Raw genomic sequence first — 24,400 nt, forward strand, 5'->3', positions numbered from 1 at the left:
CACGCTCCGTTACTTCCGGGTCGCCGCGGAGCGCGACCTCAAAATACTTATCCTGAAGTGTAATTATCCTGAGGTATGACTGTACCTATTTTCATCAGATAAATATTGGAGGGTATGTGGAGTGGGTTTTATGGGAATTTAAAACTGGAAATATTTTCCTATGCAAATTAGAGTAATAGAGGTCTTCAGCAGACTAATTCATATATAGAAGCAGTTGGAATATACCGGTACCCACATGATGTTTTCTCCCCATGGGGCTCTCACAAGAAACTGTAACTTTTGGTTGCCTTATTCTCCCTAGAAGCTATTGGTATCTCTAAGTAGGGTTTCTATTTAGGAACTTAGCAATACCTTGCAAATTGAACTCTTGTGACTCTTTTTCTTCAAGGTTTTAAAAGCCTTTATATTCTTCAATATTATAAAAGCCTCATAAAAGGGAGAGAAACAGTTCTACATAGACTAAGCATGGGGGAGGGAGAGCTTTCTGGAGAAGGGGAGGGCTTCTAATTTACTTTCCAAGGCTTTTTTTTTTTTATTTAGTGTGTCTGTGTTAACATCAAACCTCTCATTTGGGGAGTAAAGAGCTGCTCCTTTCAGCTATGCCTGACCCTGTCTCATTAAAAATAGGCTGCCATCAAAGAGGTGGACTACAGAGACGGTTTTTCTCTCCAAATACCATCATCATCCTGCTCTTTTGAAAAAGAAGCACTCGTTCAACGGAGGGGGGAGGCAAAATCAGAGTGCTAATTATGCAGACAAAAATACAAATAGGCCAGAAAACAAAAAAGCGAGCAAAATAATGACCTTTTTCTTTAGCAACCTGTGTTTAATGTGAACTTTACTAACAATTCTTCTTTGAGCATTCTCCCTTTGTTTTGTGCCATTCAGTAGACTCATCCGCACAACGTGCTAATGCAATATTTGCACATAATACGATGCCAAGGTACATGGCCTGCTTTAGTCATAATATACGTGTGTTTCACCCTCACACCTTCTGTAATTGGCAGTGAAACAAACCCCAGAGTGCCAGGCTTAGCATTACACCTGAACCAGTGCTTGTACCGTATTTCTCCCCAAGAAACCGTTATTGGGAAGCCAGTAACAAACCTTGGCTTCACGTTGTGGGTTGTTTAGAGAGGGTTATGCTCTCCCATGAGGCTTATGTAGCTTAGCCCCTGGGTAGTATGTAGTGGCAGGACCATGGCAGAAGCTCAACAGCTGTGATCACTCTGGAGACCTGCACCTGTTTAGACTAAGCCATGGTTTCCACTACATCCAAGCCAATTAGAGTAAACCATGGTAGCACACTACATCAGGTCATTGTGCCACCCTAGCTTTCTAATTAGGGATTTGTTTCCCAGGATTTTTATTCAGTTTAAGCTAAGTGCTGCTTTTCTGCAAATTTAAATGATCATTTGTATTCTGGAAAGGAGTATAGATTTACCCATATCTAATACTACACTTTTAATGAGGGTGAAAGAGGAGAGCGCAAAATATGGTCTGAAGCTCAACATAAAAAAAAAAAAACACCCCAAGATGATGGCCACTGGGCCCATCACCTCCTGGCAAATAGAAGGGGAAGAAATGGAGGCAGTGAGAGATTTTACTTTCTTGGGCTCCATGATCACTGCAGATGGTGACAGCAGCCACGAAATTAAAAGACGCCTGCTTCTTGGGAGAAAAGCAATGACAAACCTAGACAGCATCTTAAAAAGCAGAGACATCACCTTGCCAACAAAGGTCCGTATAGTTAAAGCTATGGTTTTCCCAGTAGTGATGTATGGAAGTGAGAGCTGGAACATAAAGAAGGCTGATCGCCGAAGAATTGATGCTTTTGAATTATGGTGCTGGAGGAGACTCTTGAGAGTCCCATGGACTGCAAGAAGATCAAACCTATCCATTCTGAAGGAAATCAGCCCTGAGTGCTCACTGGTAGGACAGATCCTGAAGCTGAGGCTCCAAGACTTTGGCCACCTCATGAGAAGAGAAGACTCCCTGGAAAAGACCCTGATGTTGGGAAAGATTGAGGGCACAAGGAGAAGGGGACAACAGAGGATGAGATGGTTGGACAGTGTTCTCGAAGCTACCAGCATGAGTTTGACCAAACTGTGGGAGGCAGTGGAAGACAGGAGTGCGGGGGTGCTCTGGTCCATGGGGTCACGATGAGTCGGACACGACTAAACGACTAAACAACAACAACAACAACAATACTACTACACTGAGCTGTTTTCCTCTCCCTGCAATGCATATAGTATGTAGTGATTCAGCAAGCAGTTCATTTGATTTTGTTTTGAAGCTTACAAAACATTTCAAGTAATATGATGCAACCTGTACATGTTGCTTTCCTTACTTGGCATTATATTTTTAATGCTGGGTTTCATAGTGTAGAACAATAATTTAAGAAATGTTTCTTCTGGCCTTTTATTGAACAAATATACCCTTTGCTGTGTGCTTTTGTGACATGGCTAGAGATTCTCGGCCCTTTGCTTTTCATTGTTTATTGTTTCTGTTAGACAAAAGCTCTAGTGTGCCGCTGTAACTCCCACCACAGTCATGCTTTTATTTTCAGAAAGGAAAATGGGTCATTTTCTCAAAAGCTGGTTGGGGAGAGATGTTCCAAGTTGTGATTTTTCCATGGAGCTGTTTCTGCACACAATTAAAGTTTACAGAATATTAGACTCTGGTTTATCCAACACCTAAGTTAATTATTCAGATACAGTGGTGCCTCGCAAGACGAAATTAATCCGTTCTGCAAGTCTCTTCGTCTAGCGGTTTTTTCGTCTTGTGAAGCAACCCTATTAGCGGCTTAGCGGCTTAGCGCTATTAGCGGTTTAGTGGCTATTAAAGGCTTAGCGGCTATTAAAGGCTTAGCGGATTAGCGGCTAAAAGGCTATTAGCAGCTTAGTGGCTTAGAAAAAGGGGGGGAAGCGGGGGAAAATTGGAACACTTGCAAGACGTTTTCGTCTTGCAAAGCAAGCCCATAGGGAAAATCGTCTTGCGAAGCAGCTCAAAAACGGAAAACCCTTTTGTCTAGCGGGTTTTCCGTCTTGCGAGGCATTCGTCTTGCGGGGCACCACTGTACTTTCTACCTTCAGAAATCAAGTGAAAGCCACAGCAGTGACCCAAATCACCTGCCTCAAATGTCTGCAAGTTGTTGTTTTATTGTGGTAATAGAAATTAAGCTGGGAGACAGTTTAAAAACAAATCACGTTGCTTGAATCCAGGGTTCCTACACTTGCAGGACGTTCCTACTGGAAAAGTGGTGGAGAAGTCATCTTCCACTGATATTTCTTTCCCTCCTGTAGCCCTTTTACTCATTGAAAATCTCTTCTGGTGGACTGGATGCCCCTCTAGGACTGTGTGGGTGAGAGAGTAGGGGGCTGCAGCGGGGAGAGGAAATGGGCAAAAATCACCTGCCTACTTCCTCTGATGGGAGCCTACACTGGATTGCAGTCCCCTTCCACAAATGAAAGGGCAGCTCCCCCCCCCCAACTTGTTTAATAGCTTTTGTCTCTTTTTAGCAACTGTTAATTTAAAACATCTTTTGAAAGTTTTTACTACCTGTTTTTAACTGTTATTTAATGAGAATTTTAATGTTTCGTTTTATATTTTTGTGGATGTTTTAGAGGGTTGTTTTTTTTTGCAATCAAGCAGTATATAAATTTTGTTAAATAAATATTAATAAAAAATATACGATTTGGTTTTCTGCAGATGCATTTATGTGTCTGTATGAAGCCAGGTAGTGAACTGGTAGGACTAGAAAGTACAAAACATAATGGTATGGAATTTAACTATGGCTTTCTGCTTTCTACACTTCTCAGTGCAGAATTGATACCTGCTTTCAGTTTCACTGTGAATTGTCCACCATCTCTTCTTCTTTTCTATGCAGAGACTGTGGAAAACAAAAGTGTTTTATCTGCTAGGTTGTGTGTGTGTGTATGAGAGAGAGATTATCACAAGAATAAGGTGATTATTATAATATTACTTTCCATATGTATGGAGACATGTACTTAAACCATAACTTACCGGTAATTCTTTTGGGCAACTTGTGGATACAGTTTCATCTTAAAGCCACCCCAGTAGTTCAGAAAGGTAGATAACGTTTTGAGCCCAGAATTATTAGATGCAGTCATTCTTAATACATAATGATGCCTCTGGCCGTTTCTAAAACTTCACCAGCTGTTTGACTTCATTGGAAATTGTGGTGAAATATGCTGCTTGTTTGTTTATTGCAAATGAATGTGAACTGAATGTTCTAAGCCAAAAGCAGGTGGATTTAAGGTCAGCAATACAAAACCCAGACGTTGATGGTTAATATTTCCAAAGCAGAACTTTCTGTGACATATTCCCTTTATATAAGCCCATCGCACAAATGACCACATGGGCATCTTACAGTCTTCAGTTCAGCATGGGAGAAATCATTGTATGTTGCCACTAAATATATCTATTGACATCTCTGTCTCTTGTCTTTGGGCAGCAAAATCACAGAGGGGGTGGCAGCAAACTAAGTGCCGTCTAACTTCGTTAATTTTACCTGTGATTCCTATCATGAGAAATACTGGCATGGTTTTTATTATGTCATTAGCAATAAGTTGCTAAATGCCACAGGTAGAGCAGAATAAGTATGAACAAGAGTTCATTAATAGGATACAGTATTCCTCCTCTTATTCTCCCAGCCATGCTCTGAGCAGTGTTGTTATGGAATCCAGAAATGCTCCACACTCACTTCTCTAGGTGTTATTTGCACTAGCCTGAATCTAGTGCTTACATCATGGAGTGAAGTGAGGTGGTCATTCTGGAACAGGTGTGGGAAACCCTTGGCCCTCCAGATGTTGCTGAACTGCAATTCACATCATCCCTGGCCAGTGGCCACACTAGCTGGGGCTGATGGAAGTTGTAGTTAGAATCATAGAATTGTAGAGTTGGAAGGGACCCCAAGGTCCAGCCCCGTGAGATGCAGGAAGTCTCAGCTAAAGCATCCGTAACAGATGGCCATCCAACCTCTGCTTAGAAACCTCCCAAGGATAGAGAGTCCACAGCTTCCTGAGAGAGACTGTTCCATCTATAGTGGGGCTGCAGATTGCTCACCCATGCTCTGTTAGATCAGCACCAGGTTCAGTTGTTGTTGTTGTTATGTTGTTCTGCAGGGGAACACAAAGTCAGTTAAGAGAAAATTCATTGTTGGATAGAGTAGTGTGAGGCTTCCTCTTCATAACTGAATGGGAATTTCAGGGCTGAATAAAGAAAACACACAATGATGCAGACAGCGCAGTGGGGCTGTTGTATCATATGGGCAATATAACTTGTGCTAAAAACTTGTAACGCAGAAAAGTCTCTCAACACTGCCTAGGAATGGTTTTTAAAATGGTTTTGCTCATCTCACAATAGAGTATAGACAGATAAACTAAAATGTGAGCAGGCATGCCAGTTAATTGTTATATAATTTTAAAAAACCAACTTACAATAACATTATTTTTCGACCTGGGTTCTGCGGGTTTGTGTGATTACCATTGTTCAAAAGGAATTTTAATCCGTAGGGAGCATACTCCCTTATACTGAGTCAGGCCATTGATCCATTCAGTACTGCCTGCACTGACTGGTAGCAGCTCTCTAGGGTTTCAGACTTTCTTAGTGCTGCCTGGATATTCTGGGATTGAACCAGTGCCTTCTACATTCAGAACAGATGGTCTATTGATGAGCAACAGGCATTCCCCTAACTCTGTTTCTGTGTGGTTGAGAAAAATACAAGTGCATTAGACAGTTTACACAATAAGACACTGGCGACGATCCTGTTTTATCAGATCAGCCTAAGTTTCTTTTCTTTTTGCTGTGGGGGATTGATTTTTTTTAATGAGCACACCCCACTAATATTTGTGGACTAGGATGTGCTGAATGAGGTGTTATTGACTTCCTAAAAAAAGATGCATGAGGGTTTGAGGACACAACAGTACTGTTGTTGTCCTTACTAACAGTGGCGTAGCGTGGGTTGTCAGCACCCGGGCAAGGCAAGTAATTTGCGCCCCCTAACCCCCCACGCTACGCCACTGGGGCAGAGAGCTGTGAGTGCGAGCGCCCCCCCCCAGATGTTGCACCCGGTGCGGCCGGCCCCCCCCTGCACCCCCCCACGCTATGCCACTGCTTACTAATAATCAAATAATTTCCTCCAGTCAACCCACGCCCGCATACCTAATGCAGAATTTAGCATTCCAAGCAGTCGGTTCTTTTGCCTGCCCTTCTACTGTTGTTTTTCTCCAGATCTAGCTCCAAATGCATTTAAATTATCCTTGGCCCAGTGGGACTGAAAACTATGTCTAATTTGACCTTATCTTTTAAAAGTGTTTCTGTATTGACACTTCATTATCCAACACATTGATAATTGCTAGAAATCCAAACCTGTTTCCTCCTGCTGCGGAAAAAGGCATGTGTGCTCTTTTCCTATCTCTGGTCCAAAGGGATCCCTAATCCCATTGCTCCTAAACTGGGGAGACATCAAAGAACTGTATCAGGGATCCTCCTCATCTGTATTTATCAACACATTGGATGGAACTATCCAGTGCTGTCCAACTTGAATCATATAGGATACTACTTTAGATCTTGTTACAGATAACTTAACTTTAGCTGCTGTCACCAAGGATGGGAATGGGCGGTCTGTTTCTTGGGTGTTCGTACTGGGGATAAAAAGAACTGGGCTATTTCAATGAATAGAGGTGGCAAAGAGGTGTGTTGTTTTTTTACTTTCATCAGATTAGCATCAGTTTTCATTGGCTTCTGCAGGGGTTTCCATTACCCCACACAAACCTATAGAAAGCTTATCAGTGCAGGCGATATCACTTACATTAGGGTTTTTTGGGATGCAGGAAAACCTTTTCTTGCCCTTTGAATCTTTGTCTAATCCTTATTGTTCGTCTATATATTTTCAGTACGAGATGCAAGAAATCTGATTCCTATGGATCCAAATGGACTTTCAGATCCTTACGTGAAGCTGAAACTTATTCCAGATCCTAAGAATGAAAGTAAACAAAAAACAAAAACCATCCGTTCCACACTTAATCCACAATGGGGTGAGACATTCACATTGTAAGTTGAAATTTGATACTTTTCCTAGTGATATTTCCGATTGCATACGTCATCGTGTGTTTTAATAAATTAACAGAACAACACCTATTTTTTTCTCTTCTTCATTCTTTTCGTAGTAAGTTAAAGCCTACAGACAAAGACAGAAGATTATCCGTGGAAGTCTGGGATTGGGATCGGACAACTCGGAATGATTTCATGGGCTCTCTTTCTTTTGGAGTGTCGGAACTCATGAAATCACCTGCATGTGGATGGTAAAAAGCTCTTTGTTATGAATATGTTACTAATGCATTGCTATAATTATGGGCAATAAATCCTATTGACATATTTAAATATTTCCTAAACGTATCGCCTGTGTTTTCACAGAATGCACAGTGTTGCCTCAGTCAATAGATATTGACTGAATGCCTCAGTCAATAGATATGGAGGACAAAAAACACACAGAAACTAACTATTCTTTTTTGTTGGTTTTTAAAATATCAAAGCAACCATGTGACATCTCTCACTGTTGCTGCAAACTTAAGCACACTTGCTAAGGAGAGAGTCTCTTTAACCTGAAAGTAGTTACATTAGTCCATAAGAAAAAGACCTGAGATGGGTAGTTGGGCAATACCGTTTTTTAAGGCCAGCTGAAATAAGAAAAAGATGCAAAATCAGTCTCTCCTTTTAATACACTGAATGCAGGTACAAACTACTTAACCAGGAAGAAGGCGAATATTACAATGTTCCGATACCAGAAGCAGATGACGATGGGAATGTAGAACTGAGACAGAAGTTTGAGGTGAGAATTTTAGCATACATTGTATGGCAAATCCCATGTTGAGCCTGATTCTGTGCTTCTGCTGCTGCAGTGCTTACTATAACAGACAGGAGCGACTTCCTGTCTCTTGCTTACTGTACAATTCTTTCTCTTGCCAGTCCATGGATCGTCAATAATCACTAACTCTGAACTTGGTTTGCATAATTTTTGGCCAGTGTTAATGGTACGAATCTACTTTCACAATGGAATTTGGGACTGTAATTCGTTGCAATCGAACCAACATAGCAAGCGGACTGTGAGTTTCTGTGACTTTGAGGGCTCCATCCTTTCCTCACATGAAAGCTTTCCAGTAGACTGCATTACCATTAAGTAAATGAAAATGAAGGAGGACCCAGTTACTATCTTCTTGCCACTTTCCACAGGCAAGTTGATGATTGTCCCATTGACAGCTGGGGTCTCCCTTTGCCTCTGCTCCAATGTAGCTCTCTCTGTATGTTTAAGTTTCATCATTTGACTAGTAGCCTCATCTACTTTGTTTAGATTTTACGTGTGCTGACTCTAAGGGTGGCACAGTGTTTCTTTGTCTATTTCTGCTTGAAAGAGAGGAACTGAGAGAAGTATTTGACAGAGTGATGAGAGAGAGGAAGAAAAGCGAATGTTGAGGAGGAGGGTGGAGTAAGAAAATGGAAACAGGAGGCCTGAGTGGTTTGGGGAGATTAAGGACTAGAAATGAATAGTGAAAATGGCAGGGGAAGGTGTCTGGGGACAGAAGGAAGTTAGGTACAGAGAAGGGGATGAAAGTGGTTGAATTTAGGAAATGCTTCTAGAGAATATTAACATCATCTTGATGCTGACAACACCATGAAGCTGACAGTATTGTGAAAATCATTCATTCCACTGTAGGGAGTTGTGTTTTAACTCTGCTTCCATAGAAAATCAAGAACTTCCAGACTTGGCTCTAATACATTTCTAGCACATCATTCCTTTTATAATTATTCTCACAGCATAATTGGCCTCTAAGCTTCTTTTCCTGCTTCATCAAATGTTTGGGGGTCTTTTGGACAGTTTAGTAAAATGATGTAAAATAAAATATCTCATTTGATCATCTTAATCTGATAGGTTTTCGGGTACAGGGTATATAAAGTAATGCAACTAATTACGCAAATGTTGTAGAATCCTTAATTATTTTGCTTTTGCTTTGGTGTGAATATGGCACTTGCTGAAAAGATTTTAGGTTTTATCCAGTGCTGTGTTCATATAGATCAAATTGATCATATCTCTGGAACAAATTTTGATTGTCCGTGATAGTTGGGAGTGTAGGGGAATTCTGTTGTGCTAGCAGAATGACATCATTGGAGGCAACGCTTTATTTTCATGTTACATTCTGAACTGCCTCTGGCAGGCACAAAAAGTGAACTGCGCTTCAGTAATGTTAACAATATACAATTCCAGCAGTGGAAGTGCCAATATACTTTTGAAGTTCTGGACACTTTAAAAAATGCCAATATTACCAATGTAATAGGGACGCGGGTGGCACTGTGGTCTAAACTACTGAGCCTTGGGCTTGCTGATCAGAAGGTCAGCAGTTTGAATCCCCGCGACGGGGTGAGCTCCTGTTGCTCGGTCCCTGCTCCTGCCAACCTAGCAGTTCGAAAGCACGTCAAAGTGCAAGTAGATAAATAGGTACCGCTCTGGCGGGAAGGTAAATGGCGTTTCTGTGCGCTGCTCTGGTTTGCCAGAAGTGGCTTAGTCATGCTGGCCACATGACCCGGAAGCTGTACGCTGGCTCCCTCGGCCTATAGAGCGAGATAAGCACCGCAACCCCAGAGTCGTCCGCGACTAGACCTAAAGTTCAGGGGTCCCTTTACCTTTACCAATGTAATATTAAGGCGTATTTTTTACAAGTTTAGCAGATGCAATACTTTGCAACTGTATATAAAGTCGTTGTATCTATTGAAATAATAGATGTGTTTTTGGACATTGACATATTGTTCCTTCTTTATGATCTGTAGACCAAATGAGCTGAATATTGCAACTCTTCCTACAGTTAATGGAGTGCACAGTGGAAAATTTAAGTAGCTTAAACCATGGGTAGGCAAACTAAGGCCCGGGGGCCGGATCCGGCCAAATCGCCTTCTAAATCTGGTCTGGGAATCAGCGTGTTTTTACATGAGTAGAACATGCCCTTTTATTTAAAATGCATCTCTGGGTTATTTGTGGGGTATAGGAATTCATTTCCCCCCCCCCAAAAAAAATATAGTCTGGCCTCCCACAAGGTCTGAAGAACAGTGGACCGCCCCCCTGCTGAAAAAGTTTGCTGACCCCTGTAAACCAAGTTCCTTCTTCTTCTTGTTTTCTTTAGTTTTCAGACGTCTCAGAGTACATATCATGCAAGTGGTATTAAACCGCAACGTCTCTCCATTTTTTATTGGCTCACATTAGTCTTAGTCATATTTTTTCAGTTAATTACACAGAGTAATAAAAACCACACTACTGCTAGTAGTCCTCCTGAAGAGCACTGTTCTGCTGTTTGTGTTCCCATTTTATGCCTGAGAGCCTTTCAGTGCTTCTGATCTGAGGAGCCATTTTCCCGGACATAATTTCCTGAATAAACTCATTCCTTATCACTAGCAATCAGCACTGTCAGATCTGTTTCAGGCAGGGCTCCACAAAGGCAACAGCAAGAGCACACCCTTTTGCCGTGTTGCTAGATCTCACATGCACTAGCCCAGGGGTCAGAAAACTTTTTCAGCAGGGGGCTGGTCCACTGTCCCTCAGACCTTGTGGGGGGCCGGACTATATTTTGAAAACAAACAAACAAAAAGAACAAATTCCTATGCCCCACAAATAATCCAGAGATGCATTTTAAATAAAAGGACAAATTCTACTCATGTAAAAACACGCTGATTCCTGGACCATCCGCAGGCCAGATTTAGAAGGCGATTGGGCCGGATCCGGCCCCCGGGCCTTAGTTTGCCTATCCATGCACTAGCCTGTATATGGAATCTTGCTCCCCACAACAACGCTCTTGTTTGCTGTGCAGTGTGTGTGGGCTGCCCTGTTCTCTGTGAGGCTTACAATAAATGAGAAAACAATTTGAATATAAAATAAGACGTAAAAATATAACGTAAAAAACCCCATTGCACCCCCCTGAGTCAAAACATGGGCCTATAGGGGATATTGGGGTGGATAGAAATCAGCCAGTAATATATATGGCTGCAGGCTTCGAGGCCTGGCCTAAACGGCCTTTTCAAAATTACCTGGTGCAGGCACAAATGTTCCAGGTGAGAGAACAGAACCCAGCAGAGAAGTCACAGGTGATTAGAAGAGTAAGCTGCAGCTGGTATTGAACATGTTGAAATCATTATTCCTTTATGGCCCCTAGCCTATTTCCAATGCACACGCAATTTAGTTTATTTTGGCAGGTTCTGTGCATAACTATTAGTAATTTAGGATCCATGAGAGATTTAAAAATAAGTCTGAAAGCTTCGTTGCTCTCCTGCAGGACCAAGAAACAGCTCAGAAGAGCAGGTTACCTGGACCCTGAGACCATCCTCTGAGGCCCTTCTTCGTGTGCCTCCCCCACGAGAGGTCCGGAGGGTGGCAACACGAGAACAGGCCTTTTCTGCAGTGGCTCCCTGTTTGTGGAATGCTCTCCCCAGGGTGATTTGCCTGGCGCCTTCATTATATGCCTCTAGGCGCCAGGCAGAAACGTTCCTCTCAAACCAGGCCTTTGGCTGATGACATCTGATACCCTTTTAATTATGTTGTGAGGGTGGGCTTATTGGCTTGCTAATCTTCTTATTTTTACTATGTATCTTGTGGCTTTTATATTATAATTTTGTGTTGTGAACTGCCCTGAGTTCTATGGATGAAGGGCAGTGTTAAGTTGTGGGTGAACACATCAGACGACACAGTGATTCTTCAAACAGCTCTTGTTTACTCACAGGCCAGAACAGAACTGAACTGAAGGGTTCAGCCAGCCTGCTTATATAGAGCTCCACTAGAACGCAACAGTAACCATTTTCTGTAACTATCCAATCATTGAATGTCACTTTCAATCCCTTATTTGCATATGTGGACCTGAGTGAAAACTATCTACAGTATCCCCCTGCTGGCCCAGGGTGAGAACTTCAGTATATAACAGGCAAATTGAATGAATGAATGAATTATTATAATAATAATGGTCAGGCAGCATGGATGGAAGTGGCCTCAGCTCAGTGATTCCAATACACTGAATGGGATACCATTCGTCAACTTTTTTGCATTGATGCTTCTATTTCCCAAGAAACTGGCATCATGAAAGGGAACCTCAGTAGTGTGGAGGATCACTTTAAAAAAAAACTTTCCCCATAGCATTGCATGTTGAGTGTTTGTTGGTACTGGGGCGGGGAAACCTGGACAGGTAAAAAAAATAAATGGAATGACTAGCTGGCTCCCTGATTCCACACTTAGTTGTTGTTGTTTTTTTAAATCAAATGTTATTTGCAGGATTGCAAGGACGCTCTGGGCAGTATGTTACTGTCTTCCTCCACTTATTGAAGGCTCTTTACACCAGCCAAGGCTTTTGTGAAAGAAAAGTAGGAAGGGTGATCTTAGCAAACAACCCTCTTTATCCTGCAACCTTCCATGAGTGGTATTCAAACAAATTTTACTCAGAGTAGACCAAATGAATTTAACTAACTTAGACTAGATCTACACTGACCTGTTTAACATTATTTCCCCAATTAGAACGCTATTAGATATGTCATTCTAAAATGTCACAGGGCATACTTGTTAATTAAAACTTTTTTTTTTACCTTTCTCTTTGACAAATGTAAGTAATATCAGGCCACACCATTTTCCAAAACACTGTTTTTTCCCCTGCTGCTGGTCGCTGGTTGCTCTGCTCTGCCTCTCTGGTGTCACATTTTAATTCTTCCTCCCACCTTCTGTGTCCTTTGTTATCTGCCACTTGAATACCACCGGAGGGGAATCAGGGTTTGAATGCAGTCAAAAAGGTAAAATACTGCATTAGGGACATATGAGCAGTGTTCTACCGATATAGCAGCATAAAATAATTTTTAAAATTAAGCAATAAAAGGGACACAGTAATAACACATTATGAACATAAAAAATAGGATGTCCTGTTGTCCATCCACGTTATCAAACCATTCCTTAACCCTTCCTTAAGATTAAAAACCATGAATGTAGATACGCCCTTGGTCATGTTGTTTAATTCCAGTCATTCTACTTGGGAGTAAAACCTCTTTGAATACCACCCCATGTCTCAACCCTCTGGAGCAGATTGGAGGGGGATGGCAGGGAGCTGAAGAGAGATGCTGGAATTCTGACTCAGGCATTGAACTGCTATCAGAAGATTCTAAGTCTGGTGTCAAGGACCATTGGCTTAGATAGCTTTTAACGGGGATTAGACAAGTTTGTAGAGGATAGATAAGTTGAATGTGCCATGTTCAGAAGCAAAGTACCCTTGAATATCTGATGTCCCTGTAGGAATCGGAACGCTGGATTAAACTGGACCTTTGGTCACATCCAGCAGGGCTCGTCTTGTGTTAAGTCCCTTCCACTGCACCTTTTTTGAATTTAGCTTTTAGGAGTGTGTGTGAGAATCTAAGTATCTATGTATGTATGTATAAAACACACACGCATTCATACAGACTCTCTCTCCCACCCTGCTACAGATGCTAACTGAGCTATGCAGCCTGTCACACATTTTTTAATGTACACAAATTAACAGAAGATTAGCACCTTGCACAGCAAAAAAAAAAAAAAAAAATCACACATTTGCATTAACTGAGTTTATCCTTACCTATTTTCAGATAATCCAATAAAGCTGTGACTTAATAATAGTCAGTTCTTGACAATATTATCCTCTTATTTTTCTTCTATGTAATTTCTTGACGGGTAAACACAAGCAAATAAACCCACCCACTTCGTATGGTGTTTTGCAGTTTAAGAGCTTTCACGGAAACTATCTTGCTACAAAGAGTGGATTTCATAAAATCATAGAATTGTAGAGTTGGAAGGGATCCTGAGGACCACCTAGTCCAACCCCCTGCAATTCAGGAATATTCAGCTGTCTCATACCTGCAGCCTTTGCATTCTTAGCACCATGCTCTAACTGACTAAGCTATCCAGGCTGTTCCTGAGAATCAAGCATTTTTGGTAGTACAGTGGTGCCTCGCAAGACGAAAAGAATCCGTTCTGTGATTCTCTTCGTCTAGTGGTTTTTTCGTCTTGCGAAGAAAGCCCATTGACGGATTAGCGGATTAGCGCTATTAGTGGCTTTTAGCAGCTTTTAGCGGCTTATCTGCTGATCGGATCAGCTGATAAGCGGATTAGCGGATTAGAAAAGGGGGGGAGGGGAAAAAACCAGCAGGAACTCGCAAGACATTGTCGTCTTGCAAAGCAAGCCCATAGGAAATTCGTTTTGCAAAGCACCTCCAAAACGGAAAACTCTTTCGTCTAGCGAGTTTTCCGTCTTGCGAGGCATTCGTCTTGCGGGGCACCACTGTAGTCTGTGAAATTCAGTGTTTGAAAAAGAAAAGGTTCTGACCTCCTTTTTACTCCTTTGCCTAGTCCTTAGTTGGCACAAAAGAGTCTTTGAGAAAGAGTATTCTTGCAGAGTACAGTGGTACCTCGGGTTAAGTATTTAATTTGTTCCAGAGGTCCGTTCTTAACCTGAAACTGTTCTTAACTTGAAGACCACTTTAGCTAATGGGGCCTCCTGCTGCTGCCGCGCCGCCGGAGCACGATTTCTGTTCTCAACCTGAAGCAAGGTTCTTAACCCGAGGTACTATTTCTGGGTTACTGGAGTCTGTAACCTGAAGCGTATGTAACCCGAGGTACCACTGTGTTGCTGCTTTTATTCTTAAAAAGTCTTCTTCTCCAACCACAACTGACAGCTTTTACACACACCAAACGCAACCAGCTTTCTACCGTCCAACCAATCCATACTCAACACTAACATTGACCACTCTATATATGCAGGTACAATTTGGTGAAAGGTTGCATGAGTCATTGTAGGCCGCTGACTCAGGCTGACTTAGTTCTTTTAGCATTAAAGAAACAGCGGCCAATTTTTAGCTGTGACAATTCTGAACGACTTTGTTTCTCTGACTTTATTGCAAACCTACAGTTTGCTACAACACCCCCCCCCGACTCTCTGATCTGTAAAAATTATAGGGTCTGTGTAAATTTGTATATATCCAAATATAGTCATAAGAAGAGGCAAAGAGCTATCTAGAACATGGAAAACAGTGCCACCAACTCTGAGCGCTGCAGATACCATTCATCCTTTTCTTGTGGGTTCTGTGAGTTTGTAATTACTGTTCCAAGCCTATATTCCCCTCCAGCTTTAAGAGCTAGAGATTGGCTTTTTTTCCCTAATGAAAACTGGAGTTCTCCAGAAAAAGACATTAATTTCAGAACCTGCCCAGTGCAATCACACCATACACACAACCCTGATTAAATGCTTTCTCAATTTATCGTTCAAGTCATGTATCTGAACACAGTCGCACTAGAATGCCTAACCACCACAGAATATGCCAACTGGCTTGTGCAGTGAAAAGAATAATGAACCCAAATCACTGCTCAGATCTTAAGCAGAACTGATAGAAAAACCTTTTCCAGGCTTCAAGCTGTTGTCTTAGGGGTGCTCAGATGGCTAGACAGGAGGAGGCAAAATTGCATCCAGGGAATTTCTTTCTCTTGTGATAGTAATGATCTGTCCTAGGCAGTAAGTGCCAGCAAAAATTGTTTTTTCAAGTGCCTTCACCTTGATGACTTCTATTTACCTTAAACATACCAAGCAAAGAATGCAGAAGATGCTTCTTAAATGCTCCATTAGAAAATATTTTCATAGAATCATAGAGTTGGAAGAGACCACAAGGGCCATCGAGTCCAACCCCCTTCCAAGCAGGAAACACCATCAGAGCACTCCTGACATATGGTTGTCAAGCCTCTGCTTAAAGACCTCCAAAGAAGGAGACTCCACCACACTCCTTGGCAGCAAATTCCACTGTCGAACAGCTCTTACTGTCAGGAAGTTCTTCCTAATGTTTAGGTGGAATCTTCTTTCTTGTAGTTTGGATCCATTGCTCCGTGTCCGCTTCTCTGGAGCAGCAGAAAACAACCTTTCTCCCTCCTCTATGTGACATCCTTTACTTCAAATCCTACTTGAGGGATGGTCCTGATTACTTCTAGGAAACAATTAATCCATTTTTTGTGTTTGTATAGCGAGCATCCAATTGGATAGACCTTTCCAACTCTACAATATCTTTTTTGAGCCAAGGCAACCAGAACTGTACACCGTATTCTGAGTCTGGTTACACCATAGATTCCCAACTCTTTAAGTCATTTATGAACAAGTTAAAAAGCACAGGTCCCAAGACCAATCCATTTTTTACCTCCCTCCATCAGACAAAAATGTTTGTTTATAACCATGCTTTTGGCTGATTAAACATTCTAATTCTTTTAAATGCTTTTTTGGGGGGAGGGGGGCTATTTGTTTGTGTTTGTTTGTTTGTTTGTATTTTGTGTTCTCATTTTGAATTTTTATGTTGTAAATCACCCTGTGATCTTCAGATGAAGGGCAATATACAAATTTAATAAATGGTAAGAAGAAGAACTGTCCATTTACTCTGTGCTTCTTTAGAAAAATCTGTGTTAGAATCTTGTGCTAATGGACTAAACTGAAAATACAAGAAGTCAGATGTCTCAACAATGGTGGTCTCTTAGCTCATGGGCTGCAAAGAGGATGTTTCATTCATCATGGCATGATGATCTCCTTGAGAAGCAGGTGGTTACCTCTTCCAGTGGTCCATCTCTTCAGAAACAATTGGCTTTTATCGCGTAATACACAATTGTGTCATCTTGCTTGCACAATGACTTTCCACTTGTGCAAATGAGACTCCTTGTCCTCTCCCCCAGAGACCCTAGCATACCCTCAAAAATAATCTGAGAAGGTTGGGGGACCCTCAAGAGCAGGCCTAGGAGAGGAAAGAGGGGAGTCCCATCGTGTCTACTGGCGCAACATTGGATCTTGCCCATTTAGTGAACAACCAGTGCTTATTACAATGTTCTCAGCCATGTGATGAACATCATAATGAGACGGATACACAATCATGAATGTGGAAAAACCGGGGCGTGAGTGTACACACAGTAATGTGAATCTAGCTGCATACATTATTATGGCCCTCCTGAATCATGAAATGGATGGAGCAGCTCACAGGGGGCAAAATAACAAACGGTTTGCATTTGTTGCACTGAAGCAATGCATTAAAACCCCTAAATAAGAACTATGGCGATATGGTCATACAATTGGTAGTAGTGATATATAAGTAATTTTACTGCAGCCCGCAAGGACCGTGGAGGAGCATTTGCATACATCACTCTCTCCCTGTCGCCGAGGTTCTGCACTGAAGTTCTTTCAGAATCTGGTGCTACTCTTTCCCTTGCCAATGCTGCCCTAGGGTTATTCAGGAACCTTGGAACAGAACAAGATTGGCTTCAGGCCGAAGCACCGGAAAAGGTGGTGGTTTGTGGGGGGAAGGGTTAACCGTTATGGTCTTGTTCATCACGGGTGATGTGCTTCTGTGTTGTCTAATTTTAAACCATCTTTACCACAGTTTCATGTTAAAGGCCAGCAGAATGTATCAGTACAAGTCTTGGCTATAAATAAGTAAGACTCCTCAGTTTTCACCTCGCAAGAGGTAGGTGACTCAGAGCTGCCATAAATAACTCTTTATGATGATTCCCTTGCCCTTTAGCAAGCAAACAGTGTATTACACGGCTGTGCCACATATAAGATGATGGATCACATAGTGTGTGCTAACTAGCAGGAATGAGTCTGTGAACAAGAAGCACAAATATTTTTTTTAAAAGGCACAAAGAGTCAGTGTATAACATGGCCTTTTATGAAATTGGCATGGCTGTCGCTGAGTCAGTTCTGGCATTGTCCCGCTCAGAACTTCCAAAGTTCAAGTTTCAGAAGGGACCTCGTCCATCTACTCTCTGCCCTGCTGTGCAGAGAGCATTTGCTGTTTCCTAAATTAAGTAAAAAACAACAATACAGATTTCAGGAAAAATGAAATGCTGCATGGCAGTGTGAGAGGGGCATTCATGCAAAAGTGCCAAAGGGCATGAATGAGTGGGAGATAATTTTTGAGGGGAAAACCCGTCATGACTCAAACTAGAAAATAGCACCCTATGTTAATAGGGATGAATATATATGTTTGCGCCAACCTAGCAGTTCAAAAGCACGTCAAAGTGCAAGTAGATAAATAGGTACCGCTTCGGTGGGAAGGTAAACGGCGTTTCCATCCACTACTCTGGTTTGCCAGAAGCGGCTTAGTCCTGCTGGCCACATGACCCGGAAGCTGTACGCCGGCTCCCTCGGCTAGTAAAGCGAGATGAGTGCCACAACCCCAGAGTTGGCCACAACTGAACCTAATGGTCAGGGGTCCCTTTACCTTTACCTTATATATGTTTGCAGGTGGATATTTACACAATTCTACGTCACTGCATGAGAAACATGACACTCCCTCTTAAGGCTTCTCTCACTGCCATGCCTCCATAGAATTACAGTGCTACTATAATTGCACTATATCATTATTTTATTCATATTTTCTCCCTCCCCCAGAGATCAGCAAGTTATCCTTGCATGCAAGCCTCATTAAGCCTATTGCTGTTCTCAAATGGATACCTTTAACAGGCAAATGGTAGGCTGGGAACGCTGTCTTGGTCAATGATTCCATCTGTCAAATGGTGCTGTGTATTGAGGTAAATGACAATTTTTGCAGATAGGGGTATGCTTTGCTTCCTTCATTAATTATGTACTTTCCCCTTTTTGCTTAAGGGCAATGCCATGCATTGTGTCTGCTATTGGAGATGAAGTTACTGATTTTTACTGGGCTCTCAGCTATCCCTTCAAAAATAAGTTGTGTTTCCTACATTGCTGCTGCCATAAATCTGTTGCAACTCATTATTATTGTTTTGGTTCACTCTCCCATTTTTAACAAGGCAGGCTCCCTCCATCCTTTTCTGTTGTTTTCAGTTCTCCAAGTACATATTGCCTTCTTCACAGTAGTTTTCTCCTTTTAAATTGTTTCATTTGCATCCACAACATTTCTTTCCAGGGTTATTTTTCGCTTTCCAAAATTCAGATCCCAGTTCATATGTGTCACCTCTTTAGGATGCATTGAATCTTCTAATATTAGTTAGCGCTGCTCATCCACTTAAATCAGGCATAGGCAAACTCCAGCCCTCCAGGTTGTTTGGGACTACAATTCCCACCATCCCTGACCCCACTGGTCCTGTTAGCTAGGGATGATGGGAATTGTAGTCTCAAACATCTGGAGGACCGGAGTTTGCCTGTGCCTGACTTAAAAGCTTTAGAAAGTTGCTTGTTCACTATGCATTTCAACACCTCTTAAGATATCATAACCAAATTTTGCACAGTGGTCCCTGAGATCAATTTGCAGGTTTTTGTCTGCATAGATACAGTTGGATACCATTTTGAATCAAGATGGTGGACCAAAGCATTCAAACCTGCAATGATTTTAACCACTGATTTCGAAACTGCCCTTTTTTATTTTTGTTTCATAGAATTCCTGAGCAACACTAGGTAATGAAGCTGCTAGTTTAATATAGGTAGGCAAAAAAATATAACCTATTAGAAGAATAACGTCTCATAAAATAGAAATTATTCACAAAGTTCACTTGCAAAAGCTAGCTAGATGCATCTAGTAAAATCTTATCTTTTAATTTGTTTCAATTCCTGAAATTGAAAGAGCACATCTTCGACTAAATGATACTGGTTTATTTCATCCCCACCCCCTGGAAGTACCGTACTTGCAGTGCATTCTCTAGAACTAGCTATAGAGTCAGTTTGCAAATAATAATAATAATAATAATGCTTAGTTAAGTTCTCACACATCTTTCCAAACATTCAATTTCTTCTGTTCCCATGTGCTCTGGCCAGTTGGAGCTGGGGGGCAGGGTATGGGTGTGGCAGGGGGCGGGGAAGATCCTATTGCATGAGTAGAACTTCACTCACACAACATTGGATTCAATTTTACTTTTTAAGCAGTCTGTGTGTGCAGTGCCGGATTTACGTGTAAGCTAAACAAGCTATAGCTTAGGGCCCCACTCTCTTGGGGTCCCCCAAAAAATTTAAAGGGAAAAAACCCTGAATGTACATTTCTAAAATATAAGGTAAAAAAAATCAAATGGCTTTAGATACCTACTAGGTCCATAAATTACTATATAGCATATATTCAACACAAAAAACAGCGACAATTTGTTGTTGACAAAGGACAGCTGGACATATAAAGAGCCCCATTACCTTCAGTAGCTTAGGGCCTCATCAAACCTAAATCCGGCCCTGTGTGTGTGTGTGTGTGTGTGTGTGTGTATTAAAAAGCAGGTCTTTGCTATAGAAAAGTATCTTCAGAAGAGGACTTCGTTTTTTATATATAATAGGATCATCCCCCCCCCCGTTACAGTGTTAAAACCCCAAAGCCTATCTATAACTATATGATGAAGCATCATACATAAGTGACTTGAAATCGCTAACAAGCTGAGCGTTACAACATATTTATTTATTTTTCCCCCTTGCATTTATAGATATTTCTCACCTGTGGTGCACTTGATGTGGAATATAATTTATTCATTTATTTTATTTTACTTAAAATGGTGCTGAGGGTCACAGGGAGAAGAAGTTTGCGAAATTCACCTTCCTTCACTTTACGCTGATGTCAGCGGAGGGAAATCAATGGGCACAACCTGAAGCAACTTAGCCTCAGAATAAAATGAATATCCAGGCTAAAATAAGTCTAAATATAAACACTAAAAGAACAGGGGAAATAAAAGGGGCTTAATCTGGTGCTGGAAGATAGGAAGTCATTTCCAGTGAGATTACAGCTATTGTGAGTACTTCTGTGTGTGTGATTTAAAATATACTGGAAAAATCTGTTCCCTGCAGAACTGCATTTCTGAAAGAAGGTTTGCCTGTGCTTTAAAACTGTAGTCCTACAAACAGGCAGCTAAATTTAAAACATGTTAGCTGCTTCCCTTAGATCCTGAATATTAGCTTGTAATTTCATACTCGTTTTGTTCTTTGCATAATATAACAAAGAATTTCTGTGTCTAAACCATGCCAAACATTCTGCATTGTTCCAATGAACAGTATTCTTAATCGGAAGGATTTTATGTTGCTTTTAAAACGGATAGCTGTGGTAGAAAGCTTTAAAAAAACAAAAACCGTCCCTGGCATTCGTCTTCCCATGATATTTTCTTCAGTTACGTTTTTGCTTTCAGTAGCCTCCACTTTTACAAGAGCAAATAAAGACTAAATACAAGAAGCTTCAATTGGTTACAAGTTTATGAAAAAGGTTGAAATACATCAGAGGGATTTCTGATAATTAACTTGAGGAAATTAAAACCCTTTACTCCGCATTCAAGGCTTCTGCCTTCACAGTTTAATTAAAAATCCTAAGGTCTTTTGATGCAATCCTGCTGACCAGCATTGCTGTTTATCAGAATAAATTGATGAAACACAAAGATTATATATATGAATCTTGCTTAGATCAATCTCAAAATAATGCAGATTTGAGTAAAAAATAAATACAGAAAAACAGTGCAGCTTTGAAAATATAACACTTATGGGACTCAGGCTTTGGCCCTGAGTCTTGAAATAGTTCAGACAAGAGATGGAAATAGAACTTATCAAAAGCCCTGTTAGTCAAGGAAGGTAGACTAGACACCCTACCTTTTGGGGGTAGATGATGATGATGATTTTATTCTTTATATGCCACTCCATCTGACTGGGTTGCCCCAGGTACTATCGGCAGCTTCCAGCAAAGTATTAAAACACAATAAAACTTCAAACATTAAAAACTTCCCTGTACAGGGCTGCCTTCAGATGTCTTCTAAAAGTCATATAGTTGTTTATCTGTTTGATGTTTGATGAGAGGGCGTTCCATAGGGTGGGCACCACTACCGAGAAGGCCCTCTGCCTGGTTCCCTGTAACCTCACTTCTCACAGTGAGGGAACTGCCAGAAGGTCCTTGGAGCTGGACCTCAGTGTCTGGGCTGTGAATGATGGGGGTGGAGATGCTCCTTATGGGAGCTAGAAAGAAATAGTTCACAATAATTTTAATAAGACTTTTGGGCTGTCTTGTTCATGTTTAATCTCCTTTGAGGGTTTTTTATTTTATAAGTGGTGTTTTCTTGGGGAATGTACATTGGTTGAATTTTTAGCTGTAACTTTGGCAGAAGGACCACTGCAGATTTGGGAAAATCTAAGCATTAGGGGGAGAATAGGAATGTTATACTTACCAAGAAGGCAAACCAGAGAGTAGGAATAAGTGAACATTCCTTGCAAAAGAGAGGTGTAAACAGTGGGGTCCCACAAAGAATTGTATTGAGATCAGTGCTTTTTAACTAGTTCATAAATGATTTGGAGTTAGGGTTTTGAACAGTGAGGTGGCCAGGTTTGCAGGTGGCACTAAATCTTTTAGTTTGGTGAAAACATAGGCCTAGTCCACATGTTAAGATAAGCTAAATCATGGCTTGGGAAAAGTGGGCGGTGCCCAGTTAGCAGTGAGGTGGCTGCCCAAGGGAGGGTGGGAGGCAGGAAGGGAGGGGGTGTCAACTTGCAGAAAATATTGGGGGGGGGGAGCAGCATCCCTACATATTTTATTGAGGGAGGGCCAAAGGAACCAGGGCCCCATAGAGTTGGCACCTTTGCCCACAAGGGAAGCCAGTTACCTTATACAATTGCTGGGCAATCAGTAGATGACTTTTCCATGGCAATCTCCCTGGATAAGGGGTCAAGAGACGTTTGAACTATCCTATCCATGCTGGTTTTATGAGATACATGTTAGGCCATGCTCCTTTCAAAAGAAGTTGCGGCCTTTCGCAGATTGCTGTTTCTTTATTTGTTCTCCCCCACCTCCAATCAACCTTCAATCACCCATGGGTGTGGGTGACCCATTACATTGTAAGTAGCCAGGTAAGTAGACGCAGATGGCGCTGTGGTCTAAAACACTGAGCCTCTTGGGCTTGCCAACCGGAAGGTAGGAGGTTCGAATCCATGCGACAGGATGAGCGCCTGTTGCTCTGTCCCAGCTTCTGCCAACCTAGCAGTTCAAAAGCGCACCAGTGCAAGTAGATAAATAGGTACCGCTGTGGCAGGAAGGTAAACGACATTTCCGTGCACTCTGGCACTCACCACGGTGTCCCATTGCGCCAGTAGCAGTTTAGTCATGCTGTCCCCATGACCCGGAAAGCTCCTTTGGCCTGAAAAGTGAGATGAGTGACACACCTCATAGTTGCCTTTGACTGGTCTTAACCGTCCAGGGGTCCTTTACCTTTACCTTTTTTTTACCTAAGTAGTCAGTGAATTGCTTCTGAAGACTGACATTTGCAAATAGTGTTGCAGGAAGTAATATGAAACAACTTTGTCTACAGGTTTCCTTGGCATGATGGATTCTACAGCTATGATGCTTCAGATATACAATACACAAAAGTGTGTTTGTTTGTGTGTGTGCACGTCTGTAATTTTAAACGGAGTATAATAAGTTTCCTTTAAATTTGCAAACCACAGGAGGGCAGTAGTGCATTACTATAACAAAGCAAATATGCAGCGGTTCCTTTTAAACATCTCTTAAGAATTAATTCAGGTTGTTGGGATCCTAATGTAAGAAATTAGAACTGCATACATTTATTTATGTGTTTGTTTATTACTGCGGACCACATAATTGTGATTTCATGGCATTATTTTTATATGTAGCATATAATGCTGCAGGTAGTCTCTGTCCTGCTTTAAGCTATAATTTGTCTTCTTACTCTGTGATAGAAGCAGCAATATAGTGAGTGAAGCATTCTGTGAGACTCATTAACCTGATTCAGGAACATTTCTCTTCCTAATGCTTAAAGGCACAGTATGCAATCCAGGCAAAAATAATTGATTTTTTTAAAGTTCCGCTTTTAATGTCAATGGGGAAACGTTTAACACATATTCTATCTGTCCCTCCATATACATTAAATCATAACAGGAAAATAACATAGCCTGTTGCTTTAATACTTAAACTGGTATTATCCTGGGTGTCAAGGGAGATACACAGGCTTGAACGGAGGCTTCTGGGTAGGGAAGATCTGTGAACTTAAAAAAAAAATCTTGCCTAATTTCCAATGATTACCTAGGATGGCAGTTCCTAGTTGCAGCGCTCAATCCCTATGGACTTCTCCCTGTCATGTGAACAACTCCACTCTCTCCCGGTAGAGCAGGGTTGGGCAACCTGCTCACTCCCTCGGTGTATTTGTCTTGATTTTATGGGGGTGGCAAGAAAGGGCAGCAGAAAGGAAAAAAAGGGGTGGCAGAAAGACAGACAGACAGGGACACACCTTTGGTTCCAGCCCTGCTCACTTTTTGCTCTGCTCCCGACTGGTGAGCAGCCCCTGAACCAATGACTTTCAACAGGAACTGAAGTCCTCAACGTAAAACGGCCTATCCCTGCCATTTATCATTCTACACCAGGGATAGCAAACGTGGATCACGGG

At 41.6% G+C, this 24,400-nt stretch overlaps 1 protein-coding gene across 4 annotated transcripts in view; it reads left to right on the plus strand.

Moving 5' to 3' along the window:
* PRKCA (protein kinase C alpha) overlaps positions 1-24,400 on the plus strand; it is a 200,413-nt gene that overhangs the window by 139,172 nt on the left and 36,841 nt on the right. For all 4 annotated transcript variants that reach the window (XM_081181352.1, XM_081181350.1, XM_081181351.1 and 1 more), the window contains 3 exons: positions 6,921-7,077; positions 7,194-7,328; positions 7,759-7,855. In XM_081181352.1, coding sequence (XP_081037478.1) covers positions 6,921-7,077; positions 7,194-7,328; positions 7,759-7,855 — 389 coding nt within the window. The remainder of the gene's footprint in view (positions 1-6,920; positions 7,078-7,193; positions 7,329-7,758; positions 7,856-24,400) is intronic.

The sequence above is a fragment of the Podarcis bocagei genome (genome assembly GCF_964188305.1).
Source record: "Podarcis bocagei genome assembly, chromosome: 2".
NCBI lineage: Eukaryota > Metazoa > Chordata > Lepidosauria > Squamata > Lacertidae > Podarcis > Podarcis bocagei.